General features: G+C 43.7%; 1 protein-coding gene across 3 annotated transcripts in view; it reads left to right on the top strand.

The window, feature by feature from the left end:
* The window catches only part of COL9A1 (collagen type IX alpha 1 chain), a 68,973-nt gene extending 61,026 nt beyond the window's left edge, over positions 1-7,947 (top strand). For 2 of the 3 annotated variants that reach the window (XM_067702864.1, XM_067702865.1), the window contains one exon: positions 7,033-7,947. In XM_067702864.1, the coding sequence (XP_067558965.1) occupies positions 7,033-7,229 (197 nt within the window). In that variant the 3' untranslated portion in view covers positions 7,230-7,947. Of the gene's footprint in view, positions 1-1,812; positions 2,406-7,032 lie in introns of those variants that run through there. The other variant, XM_067702866.1, reaches the window with a different exon arrangement.
* The last annotated feature ends 4,383 nt before the right edge of the window (positions 7,948-12,330 follow it).

Raw genomic sequence — 12,330 nt, forward strand, 5'->3', positions numbered from 1 at the left:
GCATCATTGCTTTCTAATTATCCATTGCATTGCTTCTGGGTTTGGCTTTCTCATTTAAAAGAATTTTTAAAAAATGCGTTTGGAGATAGCTCAAACACTGCCTTTCTAAAACGGTGATTCATGGGCTGTCGAGATGTTTTCACAAACTGATGAATTTTTGTGATTGGAAAAGGAAGCCTTTATGATTGGAAAAGGACAGAAGACCTGGTTGGAGTTCAATGGGACCCAGACAAGAAGATTTTGGTAAACAATGAAGTCTGGATTCACTGATGGATGTTTAGAAGAGAGAAAAGGAAAATAGAATTTACCGAGTGCGCTTCTCCTTTATCAATGGTAGGAATAGGAGGTTTGAAAGCTGATAAAATATCATCTTCACCATTTACTTAGTTATCTATGTATTTATAGGAGAGACTGACAATTTCTCCTTTGCGCATTTGGTTGACAAATAACAGTTCTTGGATAAGCAACTTGCACTATTAGCACGATTTTCCTTTAACAAAAATACATGATCATTTCTGGTGACTCTTATTTTTAAAAAATCTGTTCATAAACCCCATTTTGAGTTTAAAAATGGGAAGATCGAGAAAGACCAGCTTGGATTTGTGCAGTGTCCCGGGCTGCCACGAGGGGGCGCGTTATGCCTCACCTCGGGCTTGCCTGGTGCTCCGGGGCCCTTGCTCTGCCCCAGGGGGCTCCACAGGTTTGCTTTTTAGCACACCTGTCATCTGTGCGGGCGAGTGGTAAGGTAGGGCAAGGCGTCTCTGGCATCTCTGCCTGGCCCTCATTGCATTTCCTTTATGACAATGGTTCGATTTGTCGCAGCTGGTCTTGGAATTAATACTTAAATCTGATTTCTTAAAAAGCTTCGTGGGCTCCCCAATTCAGGACCCTGAAACCTTCCCTCTTCCGTTTCCTTTCTGCCGTTTCCCAGCCCTTGCCCCTCCCTTCCTGGTACCACTTGGAAATCTGGTCTTCCTTTTTCTGTGCTTTTGTTACATTTTTCACTGAGAGGATATTTGACATTATTTAGTGAAAAATCGGAGTTACAGATTATTCTTGAAAAAATTAAGGCCAGCTTTCTGAAGCGTGCTTTACCACACAGGCTCAAAGGGTCCAAATTTATCAGCCTCCTTGAGGCACCAGCTGAGCTGGGGCTTTGGTTTTGAGTCAGCTCACATCCCCTTGTCTACACCTAAACGTACTCAGATGACAGTTTCCCAAATCCATCAAGTCCCTGAACAAGAGCTTTTAGGGCCATTCCGCCTCTAAAGTGAGTCCTCTGAAAGTGGACTCTTGGGAGTGTGGGTTCCATAAATCAGACATCTGGGCTCAAATCCTGACTCTCACTTACTAGCTTTATGACATCGGGCAAGTTCTTGACTGCCCAGTGCCTGTTTCCCCACTTACGAAAGAGTGATATAGTCAATAATCACATCTCTCGGAGAGGCTAATTCTGAGAATTAAAGAAAAATCAATCCATGTAGCATGCTTACGACAGCTTCTGGCTACAGTGGGTGCTCAAGAAATGTTAGCTATTGGTACTATTATTAACGTAACAAATGCACTTTTGCGTTTTGAGGTAGATGAAGGTCAGAGGTGGACCCTAGCTCAGTCCCTGTGGCTTCTCCCCTGGCTCTCAGTAAGAAGACGCTACTCTTCTGTCATCCGGCACCACCTCTGACACCTCGGACCTTCCCTCCGTGAAATCTACTTCAACTCCAAATCACAAATGCAAAGTGCTGGGTCACAGTAAATCATGTCATTAGTTCATTATCCACTGAGAGGCTGGGCCATTTTTCATTTCCCCCGTAGAGCACGGAATGTGATTAGGAATGTGATTTCTGGTCTCTCACAAACATGATCTTATGAGGACTTCAGGACCTGGGGGGACCTTCACCAGGGCTGTGTTCAGGAACTCGTCCGAAACCTTCTAGGTAAATATACGTCTTATGTAAAGGAAGGAGCTTGCAGAACAGGGTACTCTGTGACCCCCTTTGTTGTCCCGATTGTTGGATTTGGGACTCGAATTCTCCTGAATGGAAAGGAGATCCTTTGGTCATTCTTGGTGCTAACACATCTGATATCCTTGGAAAAAGGTTAACTAATACCTTCATGATCTATCAGTTGTCAGGATTGCTTTATTCTTTCTGGACTCTTTTAGTTCTCGGTCTCCCCTCCTTCTCTCAGCTTGTTCAGTGTTAAGTATTATGTGCCCTTCGGGTTTGTGATGGTACATCGCCTAATATGGACCACGGCTTATTATTATGACCGTGACATGGACTGTCATTTTGGCTGTAGTGCTCTGTTGTCTAAACGTAGACCTAAATCGTCTAGCTTGCTTCTCGCCTGCAGCCAGAAGCCGGCAGGGCAGGTGTGTAAGAAGGATGGGCTCCGAACGAGGCTGCCCTAGGGTGGGTTCTGCTGTGTCACTCCTTTTCAGCTCTGTCATCTCCGTGTGCTCAGCTTGTCCCCTGCACATTGGGGGGTTATACCCCTACCTGCCCTATGGACTCATCTAGGAGGGTCTGTGGATGTGTTCATATATGGAAAGCACTTAGGTTAGTGCGTGGCTTATGGCAAACATTCTGCAATTTTAGCTCATTACTATTATTATTATTTTTCTTCCTTTTGTATTTGAAGAAATACAGACTTACAAAGGTCACAGGCCCTGACAAAGTCTCCCAGGTAGTAAGTGACAGAGGCCAGTGTTCACACGTCCAGGTTCACGTCGTGGACAAAATGATGCACTGGTGGTCCGGGTGTATGCTGAGTCTATCTCGCCATCCTGGCATCTGACTTCGGCACGATCCCCTTTCTGCCTCTCTCGTGGAGCTGTGGGGACCAGATCGAGCGAGACCCCTGGGGCCTTAGACCCCATCCCTGCCCCTACCTCCCGTCTCTTACCAGAGCCCTTCGGTGGGTTGTTGGATGGGGCTGTCTCATCACCAGTATCTTTTTGCCTGCCTGGTCCATTGGGGACTAGTTCCTTGGCACTCTGGGGATTTGAAGAAAAAATATTTGAGAGTGGGTCTTCACTTCCTCTTTGTGCATCTAAACGCACTGGGGGAAGGAGGAAGTTAAATGATGGTTGTGTGTGAATGTTCCTGGGAGGTTAGAGCTGACCTGCGCTCATCATGCCAGGTTTCTTGTGCAAGATTTGCAGATAGGTGAGATTCACTTGTGAATACTGGGTGGAAAAAGTCCCCAGGCGCAAGGGGCACACCTGTTTTAGGTAGCAGTAACTGCTACCTAACTGCTACCTTTATGTGTAGCAGTAGTCATTTCTCCTCTATTTCCACTGCTGTCCTGTTTCCACTATTTTATTCGGTCTTGGGCATCTTATGTAAACAGACCACTGTATACACCACATCCTTAAACATATGTGCTTTGTCAAACACCACAAAAGTTAGCTCGGTACGAGGTGAGAAATGTAAGGAATTCCCTATTTAATGCTGAAAATTATTTCCAGGTTTTGTTTTGTTTTTAAAGCCTGCCATGTACAGCCCCTTTTATTCCGTAGCAGGTATTATTTATTAGGTTCCAAAGAATGTTCCAGCCAGGTTGCGCCTCTGTCAGTGTAACACGACTGCCCTCTCCTGTCAGCTCAGAGAATGGCACAGACATTCATTTAAAAAAAAAAAATCATGAAAAGTTTGGCAATAACATTTTACAGGTCCTTGAAATTTCAGAAAACTGTGTAATGATTAGGCAGTTAGTGCAGCTGCAGACCCGTGAGGTAGGCAAAGCAGAATGAGAATACTTCAGATCCGTGCTTTCTCTTCCTCATAAGAGTTGGAAAGTGGTTTATAAATATTTGCTAACGCAGCCGCTGGACTTCCTGAATGACTTGGTGTCACCCCCAAATTTGGCTCCCCCATAATAGTCTTAGAGCACCTTGGAGGGTAGATGCCCAAGGTCAGGGTTCACCAGAAACTCATAAGCTGTTATGGGAAGGCTGTTTTTTTTTTCCTCTGGCCATTTCACCTCAGAAAAATAGCTTTAGTCACTTGTGATAGTTAGAGTTGCAGAAGAATCGTTAGTCATGCTTGGCTATCGTGTCTCTTTCTGCCTCTCAGTCAATTCAGGCTCAATGAATTAAACCACACACACACACACACACACACACACGCACTCATGGATACACCTTGTCAGAGTTAGCAAATCAGTAGGTGTGGAAGCACAGTTAGGGTGGAGGAGGGGTCCAGGGCCCTCATTTCTAACTCCAGCGCTTTCTAGCCACGTGACTGTGTGACTCTGGATTTCACCTTCACTCTCTCAGTTTACACACCAGGAAAGTGGGATCGCCAGTGAGTGGCACAGGGTAAAGGGAATGCTGGTGGGCTGGTGATGACTTACCCAACGCTCCAAAGGGCAACTTGCTGCGTTTGCCAGGGAAGACTTGGGCTCCATGTGCTTAGAATAAATCCAGGGGAGACAGGATGGTTTCATCAACTCTTTCCTTGGAGGATACGCAGGAATCTGGAATAAACTCAGTCACTGAAAACACCCTCTCCTGGATTGTGTTAAAATGGGGGAGCTCAACTTGAAAAAAAGTTCTCCTTCTGCTTTTTCATACTGCTTGTGTAGTAGAAAAGAAACTCCCTGAAGTTTTAGGTCTTAGGCAGGAGGCTGGCGTTACACATGTTAAAAAAGTAAATTAGTGGCTAAAAAAGGAAAGCTATTTATTTAAAAACTCAGCTTCTGAGTTGCCCTTGAAATGACCAGAGGTCTGGCAGCCCTGGCCCGTGTTCGCCATGGCAGCGGGGACAGGCTGGCGTCCACTCTCCAGGTCACCGCATGCCTCAGTCCTTCCTGCTGTCTCCATAACCCTGACGTGTTACAGCTTCCATTACGTCTGTGGTCTCCCGTGAAGACAGAGGGCGGATTTCTTAATCCAGGGCAGTTTCTTTACTACATCAGGAGTCAGCAAACTTTTTGGGTAAAGGACCACATTCTTTGAGCTCTGCAGGCCAGGTGGCTTCTGTTGCCACCCACACCTGTGCCCTTGTAGTGCCAAAGCAGCTGGGGCAACATGGAAACTAATGGCCATGCTGTGTTCTGATGACACTGCTTACAACACAGGAGCTGCCCATCCCAACCTACACTCCCTGCCCCTGTGGTCACTGCGTGTGCCACCTCTCCTTTGGGCGTTTTCTCCCCCTAATCTTGATTTGATTTTTGTTAAGGCATCCTGGAATGTCTCAGTGGGAGCATGAAAATCAGCTTTCAAATGCATTTATATCTGACCTCTCTTTTTAATCCTTAAAAGATCAACTTAACCTTCAACTGTCCCAGCGCCCGGAGATCTGAACAGGCTCTGCTAGAGGCACGGTTCTGCTGAAGCCTTGTTGTTGGGTGCTGTGGGTTAGAGGGAGACTTTCTCAGGTGCCTTGTCTTGAGAGGGAAACACAGAATCATCTGCTTCATCACAACTTATTATAGTCAAATGAAAGCTCATGGGATCAATGAAGGGAAATGACTTACATCTGCTTGTCTACAGCCTTGCGATGTATAAAATCAAAGATAATTATTCTCTGAAAACTTAGTAATGTTTTGTCCTGTAATGTTGCTTTGTGTGGGTCTAATTGTAGATAAAGCAGGAAAAATGAGGTGTTATAGCTAAAGCAGGATCTCTAACCTAGTTCCCTTCTAAAAGTATGCGGGCTATGTAATAAGACAGCTTAATAAGACCAGGTCACTGTAATAAGACCAACAAAAAACACATGTAACAAGACCGCTAAAATAGGAAAAGAAAACTAAAAACCACCAAGAAAGAAGGAAAGGAAGTAAACCTACGTAAATATATAGCTGAACATATAGATTTGGTTTTCAACTTTTTGGTTGAACAGCCAAGTTAAAACAGTTGACACCAATGAGGATCTGTGTAAGACCGTGTTATCCTGGCACAGACGATTCCTTTTACACGGCCGTCTTATTGCCCCCTTTGCAGTAATAGTATGTCAGCGCTGCTGGTGCGATGAAGTACACGTTCAGCAGAAATGTCTCTCGGTTACGGGAGCCGTGCCGCCGGGCCTCACTGGTTCGTGGGTGAACCAAACAACCTCTGCACTTGACAAAAGAAAGCGACGCCCCTAAGAAACCTAGGACACCGTGTAGTTCCGGCTGATGAGAGGACTTTCCGGCAGCTTTGCAGGGTGCATTGCACAGTCTTCTAAGAGACGTGAACCGGTAGCATTCTAATAGTCATTTATCGGGTGCCTTCAGGCTCGGAACTTTATTATCAGGCAAGCATCATCCGTCCTGTAGAGGAAGAGACGGGGAGGGGAGTGCCTTGCTGATGTCGCCTGACTCATAAATGGCAGAGCGAGAACTTCCAGCCACCTGTCTGCCTCTGCCCACCACCGAGCTGTACATCTCCCTGCCCGGAAATTGAGGACCCACTAGAAATAAGGGCAGCTGCTAGCGGAGTGCTGTTCAAAGAAACCCAACGTGAACCACATGAGTTGCGTGTATAATTTTAAATCTGCTAGTCGCCACGTTAGAAAAGTCCAAAGAATCAGGTGAAATTCATTTAAATAATAGTTAATATGTATACTTATAGTAGGATTTAATAATTATTTAACCCAGGGTCCAAAATATTATAATTTCATCGTGTAATAAGTACCAAAGTTATTAATGAATTATTAAGAAATCGAAGTCCAGACATGTTTGGCACTTATGGTTCACCCCCCATTTGACATGGCCACGTTCCCAGGCTCGGTAGGTGTCTGTGTAGAGAGGCTACCATACTGTGCAGTTCAGCTCCTCTGGTGGAAATAGGGGTGAGAGAGGTGAGGTCTCCTAACACTTTTGATTTTGAAGAAACCCAGCTGCAATGAAGGAGTTTTTTTATATCATTATCATCATCATCATCGTCGTCTGCTTTAATCATCCTCTGTCATTTCTAAAAGCGTTTGTCAAGGGCCTCTGTACACGCTGCCGGGCAGTGGGCAGGGTGGAGGGTCCAGTGCCTTCTGTGTCTCTAGCTGTGAGGGCACGCCTGCTTACACGTGCATCTTCTGTGTGTTTCAGGTGACCCAGGTCCTGCCAGCTACGGGAGGAATGGCCGGGATGGTGAGCGAGGCCCCCCAGGGGTGGCAGGCATCCCTGGTGTACCCGGCCCCCCGGGACCTCCTGGCCCTCCTGGTTTCTGCGAGCCAGCCTCCTGCACCTTACAGGCTGGGCAGCGGGCATTTAATAGCAAAGGTCCAGATCCATCAAAGGCTTAGTGCGGCACAGCTGTCTGCACAAACCATGCCTGGCGAACGGCTTGGAGGAGAAACACCCCAGAAGCCAGGGCCCAGGTGACGGTGCCTTACCTTCAATGTTATTCTATTGATAGAAGTCCCACCTGACCATCAGGTTTAGAACCATGGTGCTATTCAATAAATCCTCTTTCCTTTTCCTTGGAGAGGAGCCACAGGGTCATCGATCAAACTAACAAATAGAACTGACAGTAGTCCTGTCCCCAGGATCTGGAACTTCCGTGTGCTATCCGTGTGTGTTACGTCATGGGCCACGGAGCCAATAAACAAAAACAGCTGTTTGGTTTACCTCAGTTGCGGCAGTTCTTTTCATTTTTTATTGAGAGCTTGTTCTCAGATGATAGTTTCAGCTCTATGATTACCAGACTGATTATGAAGAAACCCCACTACCGTCAATAGAACTGGTGCTCAAAATCCCCCCCAAATCCCGGGGGGGCCAGGGGTGCTGTGCCGCTCGGAGCGGTTTCCATGCTGCACGTGTAGGTCCTCAGCATCAGCTTGAAGTTTTGTGGAACTGTACTGTGTCCCAAACCCGCTTATATTTTGGGCTCTTCTGTGTGAAAGCAAAGAAGGAATCTTAATATCCTGCCATTTGTAAGTTTTATCGATGAGATTATTTATTTTAAAGGTTTGAGGTAACGTCTCTGGTTGTACCAAAGAAGCAATAAATACGGTTTCTTGATCTCTTGCCGTGTTTTCTTATAGTCATGTTCAATGAAAAAAAGTCACTGAGATTATTCAGATACTTAAAACTTTCCTCATTTCTGTAGGCTTACGTTTATAATGTTAGTGATTTCTTCTACAGAGAAATTAAAATGCCCTTACTGCTCCCCAGAGGGTGTTGTTCTGTGACAGAGTTCTTCGTATGTATGTGTTTGGTGGGGGACTGGGGGGAGATGGGGAGGGCTTCACGGACCTTTCTGAAATGAAGTGAAAACTGTGAACCCATAGCCCAGAAGGATGCACAAACGCATGCACGCAAATCCGCTCGCATGCTATGTCAGAGATTTCACGGGGCCCCTGCGCCTGGCCTTGCTTGGTTTCTAGGAGTGGAACCGCCGACTTCAATGGTGCGTTAGCGCCCTCCTAGTTAGAACTTCACTGATGCAAAAATGATTTGTGTTTTGCCGTTTTTCTTATAAAGGCAGCTCAGCTGAAGCACTGTATTCTTATCAATAAGATAGGTATTGCCTGACCACTCAAGCCCTTTATTACTACTTACATGATCACATTGGCCTGCTGTTTCATCAACAACATCATGTTAACTATCGATCAGACTTAATATATTCATTTTACGTCACAGTGCCTACGACTGACTTGTCCCAGGCCATAGCACTGCGCTCCAGACAGCCAATGTCTTTTTAGTTATGGCGCTCAATTCTCTCACGTCAAGGGGAGTGAGCCCCAATAGGATCTTTGATGCCATTTTTTTTCCCTCAGGTGTACTTTCTCTACATTTAAAAACTTCAGCCCGATTCGTTTGGTGAAATCAGTCATTATATAGTCTGTACTTGGGATTCTTTTAAACTGCTCACGGCATCTAGTTCTGTGGTATGGATTGTGTTTAAGGGAAATAATTCCAACTCGGCCGCAATAGATCAGGGCCATTGACACCCTGGGAAGGATGGTCTTCCTTCTTGGGGAAGAGAGAATCTTTGGAAGCAGAGATATCTGTCATAACTACTTAAAATTGTCTTCATATGAATGGCAAACCTTTTCAGGTACTGAAAATAAATGCAAAGAAACTGCCTTGTCTTTTCACCAAGGTGGTTTTATTTTAACTGGAGTAACATCGTCAAATACAACAAAAGAAAAATTAGATAACCAAATAAATACGTTTCTCAGTTCTATACTTTCAGGTTCATAAGAAAATTAAAAAAAAAATAAAATTTCAAAGAAAAGTTGAATCAACTGTTTTCCAAACTTGATATACAAAAGGCAGTACAGCAAGCTTCCCAGATACAGCAAGACCGGAAACAACCACTTACAGAGAGATTGGGCAAGATGAGCACATTCCAAATGGTGGGAACAGTCCACTGTAAATCCAGTTCGGTCACATAGTTTACAGAAGCAGTAAATACTTGACTGAGAAATTGCAAAGAAAAGCATCTCACAAATGGTCTCCGTGAAAGAGAGTTGATGAATACTGAATTAGACCAAATCTCTCTCTCTAGCAAAACAGAAATCTTCAAAACCTTTGGGATTACTTTTCAAAGTTGGATGAAGTGTCAAGAGTTGTTGAGAAGAGCATGTGAATAAATACAGGTGGTTAGAAACGGGCATGTCACTTACCCAAGGGCAAATGATTTATTTCCAGTCAGTGCTTCTATGGCATCCTGACCTGGTTTTCATCCCAAAGATCTGACAGGTTGATTAAAAACTATGGACATCACTTCCCGGGGTGACTGAGCACATCAATTGCCTGGCATAGTTTGGGATAATTGACTTTGTCTAGCAGAGGAGTATGAATGAGTCCCATCAGTTTCATGACTGATTTGATTATTTATGGACACAATACTTCAAGCTGACTAAACGAATATTGCTATTCTTAAACATCATAAATAAAATCTGATTTACTTGCAGCCTGAAATAAGCTGAATGTAAATCCCTGCTTTAGAAGATCACCTCTGATTATAGTATCTAATTTTTTGGCTATTACAGCCTCTCTGATATCCAACATCTCTGGGTTTAAAAATAGATCAGTATGCGGGGAAGATCACTAGAAATACATAAAATCACACCAAATATCAAGAGAATTGCTTTTAAACATCTTCTGGGAGCCCTGGCAAAAGGTGTGAAAAAGCAATATTAAGAAAAAAAAAATACTAGCCAACTAGTAATCCTGCCGTTTACAAACAGGGAATGGACATAAGTTATTTAAAATATCTTTTTAGAAGGTTTGTGTTCAATAAATATAGGTCAAGTCTCTTTGTTTTTTTCCTAGAGTAAAATAGATACTTTTCAGCAGTGTACTGAGTCTGTTAGCGAGCTTGTGATCTAGGACATGGCAGCATTAATGCACATGGCTCGGTAAATATTAAATCAAAATTGGTTTACCATAAGAATGTATGGCTATAAATACACATGCCCAAGTGCTCTTGAAATGATTAACTAGAGGAACTGTAATGTATTTGTTAGATCTGGTTATCAGAAAGAGGATGCTGACTGAACCTATTTTTAATCGTAATAAATGGGAATCCATGCTAACTTTCCCCTTAACAATGCCTTCACATCCTGCTCTTGACGCCAAGTTTTCTAAGAAAACCTACAGAGAGAACAAATGATGGAAACTGGCTCCAAGAAACTAACTTTTTTAAAGATTTATTTGAAATTGTCTCTGACCTCCAAGTTGAAAATTCTTGTATGAAAAGATCTGAAAATATCTTAGAGATATCTTAGCACACGGTCAATTTATATACTATGTCATAAGGGGACCTGAGGGTGAGGACAGTGAAGAACTACATAAATCATTTCCCAGTCTAAGCGGACATCTAAATCCACTGGCATGTTTTCGTGTGATTCATCTCAGTGAAGGAAACATGCTGTGTATTTAACCTTTCGTCGCCTATTGGCCTGTCACTCATGATGGAAGAGCTTATGTTTATGAGAAAAGTTAACTGTGACATTCTCGTCTCGCTCAAGCCCACGTGATTTAGTGAGCAGATCACTCTGTGGGACGAAAGTCACAAAGGCCTGGCTACTCGCTGACCTTTATTTCTGCTTTTAATTCTCATCTGAAATCATTAGACCAAGCTTTTTATGAGCTGCCCTGGAGATGGGCTATAAACTTAATGATTACGACCTAAGCATTGATTCATGTGACAAACATAAGTGTAATTACCAGCATGGTGTTGAGCCAGACCCTGCAATAGGCCCATTTGCTGGTTCCTTGGGCATCCGTGTGGCTCACGCGGGGCATGTGAGTGCTTCCGCAGTTGCCCTGTGGTTGAGACCCATCAGAATGACGGAAATGTGAGCCTTCGGCCAAAGAAGAGATGCTGTTAACAACGGCACCTCGGAATTCCCCGATTTAGGGTCAAATCCTTTATTGCTGAGATAACAGACAAGCTCATTATGCATCATGAACAAACAGGAATCTAGGCCTCAAAGCGTTATATCCATGTGGGATCTAGCAAAAAACTAGCGCCATTCCACTTCACATCAGTATGTTGAATTAAAGAGCTTGATGAGGTAAGATAGGGAACAAACAAAATGGGCAAAAAATGCATCCTAAATCTTAAAAATAGTTATAAAATATGCCATGAAACAATCTGAATTTAAATACATTAATACACCGAAAAATATTTTTCCCTAAAAGGTACTTTAAATAATACAGCCAGATAAAAAGTTGTCATGTAATTAGCATCTTTATACCCATACGCTTCTAATCGTCAAGCGACACACACCCTCCTGATAAACTCAAAGCTTATTGAACTACCCCCGAGTTTAGTGAAACCTCCTGCTTTATTAGTATTCTCTTTTGACAAATTCGTGAAGCAAGTAGGTAACTCTTTGAGTTGTAACCTGTATCACTCACTGCTGGCTCTGAACACGACATTTTTTCCATTTAGATTTTCTTAGACTTAGCTTGGTTTTATAAGCCTGCCTTATCTTCGAGGTAAACTTTTGCTATTCTGGGTCTGCTTCTCTGGATGAGGTCTCTGTGCTCATCTGGTTCTTCATTCAATGTAACGAGCTTGACCAGTTACCCTGGCATGATTTTGCTGAGTGAAATGTTTTGGTCACAGCTCCAGCTATACCGCACAATAAAACTGAAGTTATCAATTTGTCTTGTTTCCTGAGACTGCTAGTAGTTAAACACATTTAATGTCATTAATGCTACCTTTACCTGGCAACTAATGAATGAATACAATTCAACGGGCTAAGTTGTTTTGAAGTAATAGGCATAAAAGACACAAATTCAATTCTGTCTGCACCTCCCCCTCTTGGAAGGCCGTGTAACCCGTGAGAGAGAGAGAGAGAGAGACAGGGGTATAAAAAGGGGTCTGATCCTTCACACTAGAGTACTGGGAAAGAACACGGGAAGCAGTGACAATAAACACTT

This window comes from Pseudorca crassidens, chromosome 13 (genome assembly GCF_039906515.1).
Source record: "Pseudorca crassidens isolate mPseCra1 chromosome 13, mPseCra1.hap1, whole genome shotgun sequence".
NCBI classification, from domain to species: Eukaryota; Metazoa; Chordata; class Mammalia; order Artiodactyla; family Delphinidae; genus Pseudorca; species Pseudorca crassidens.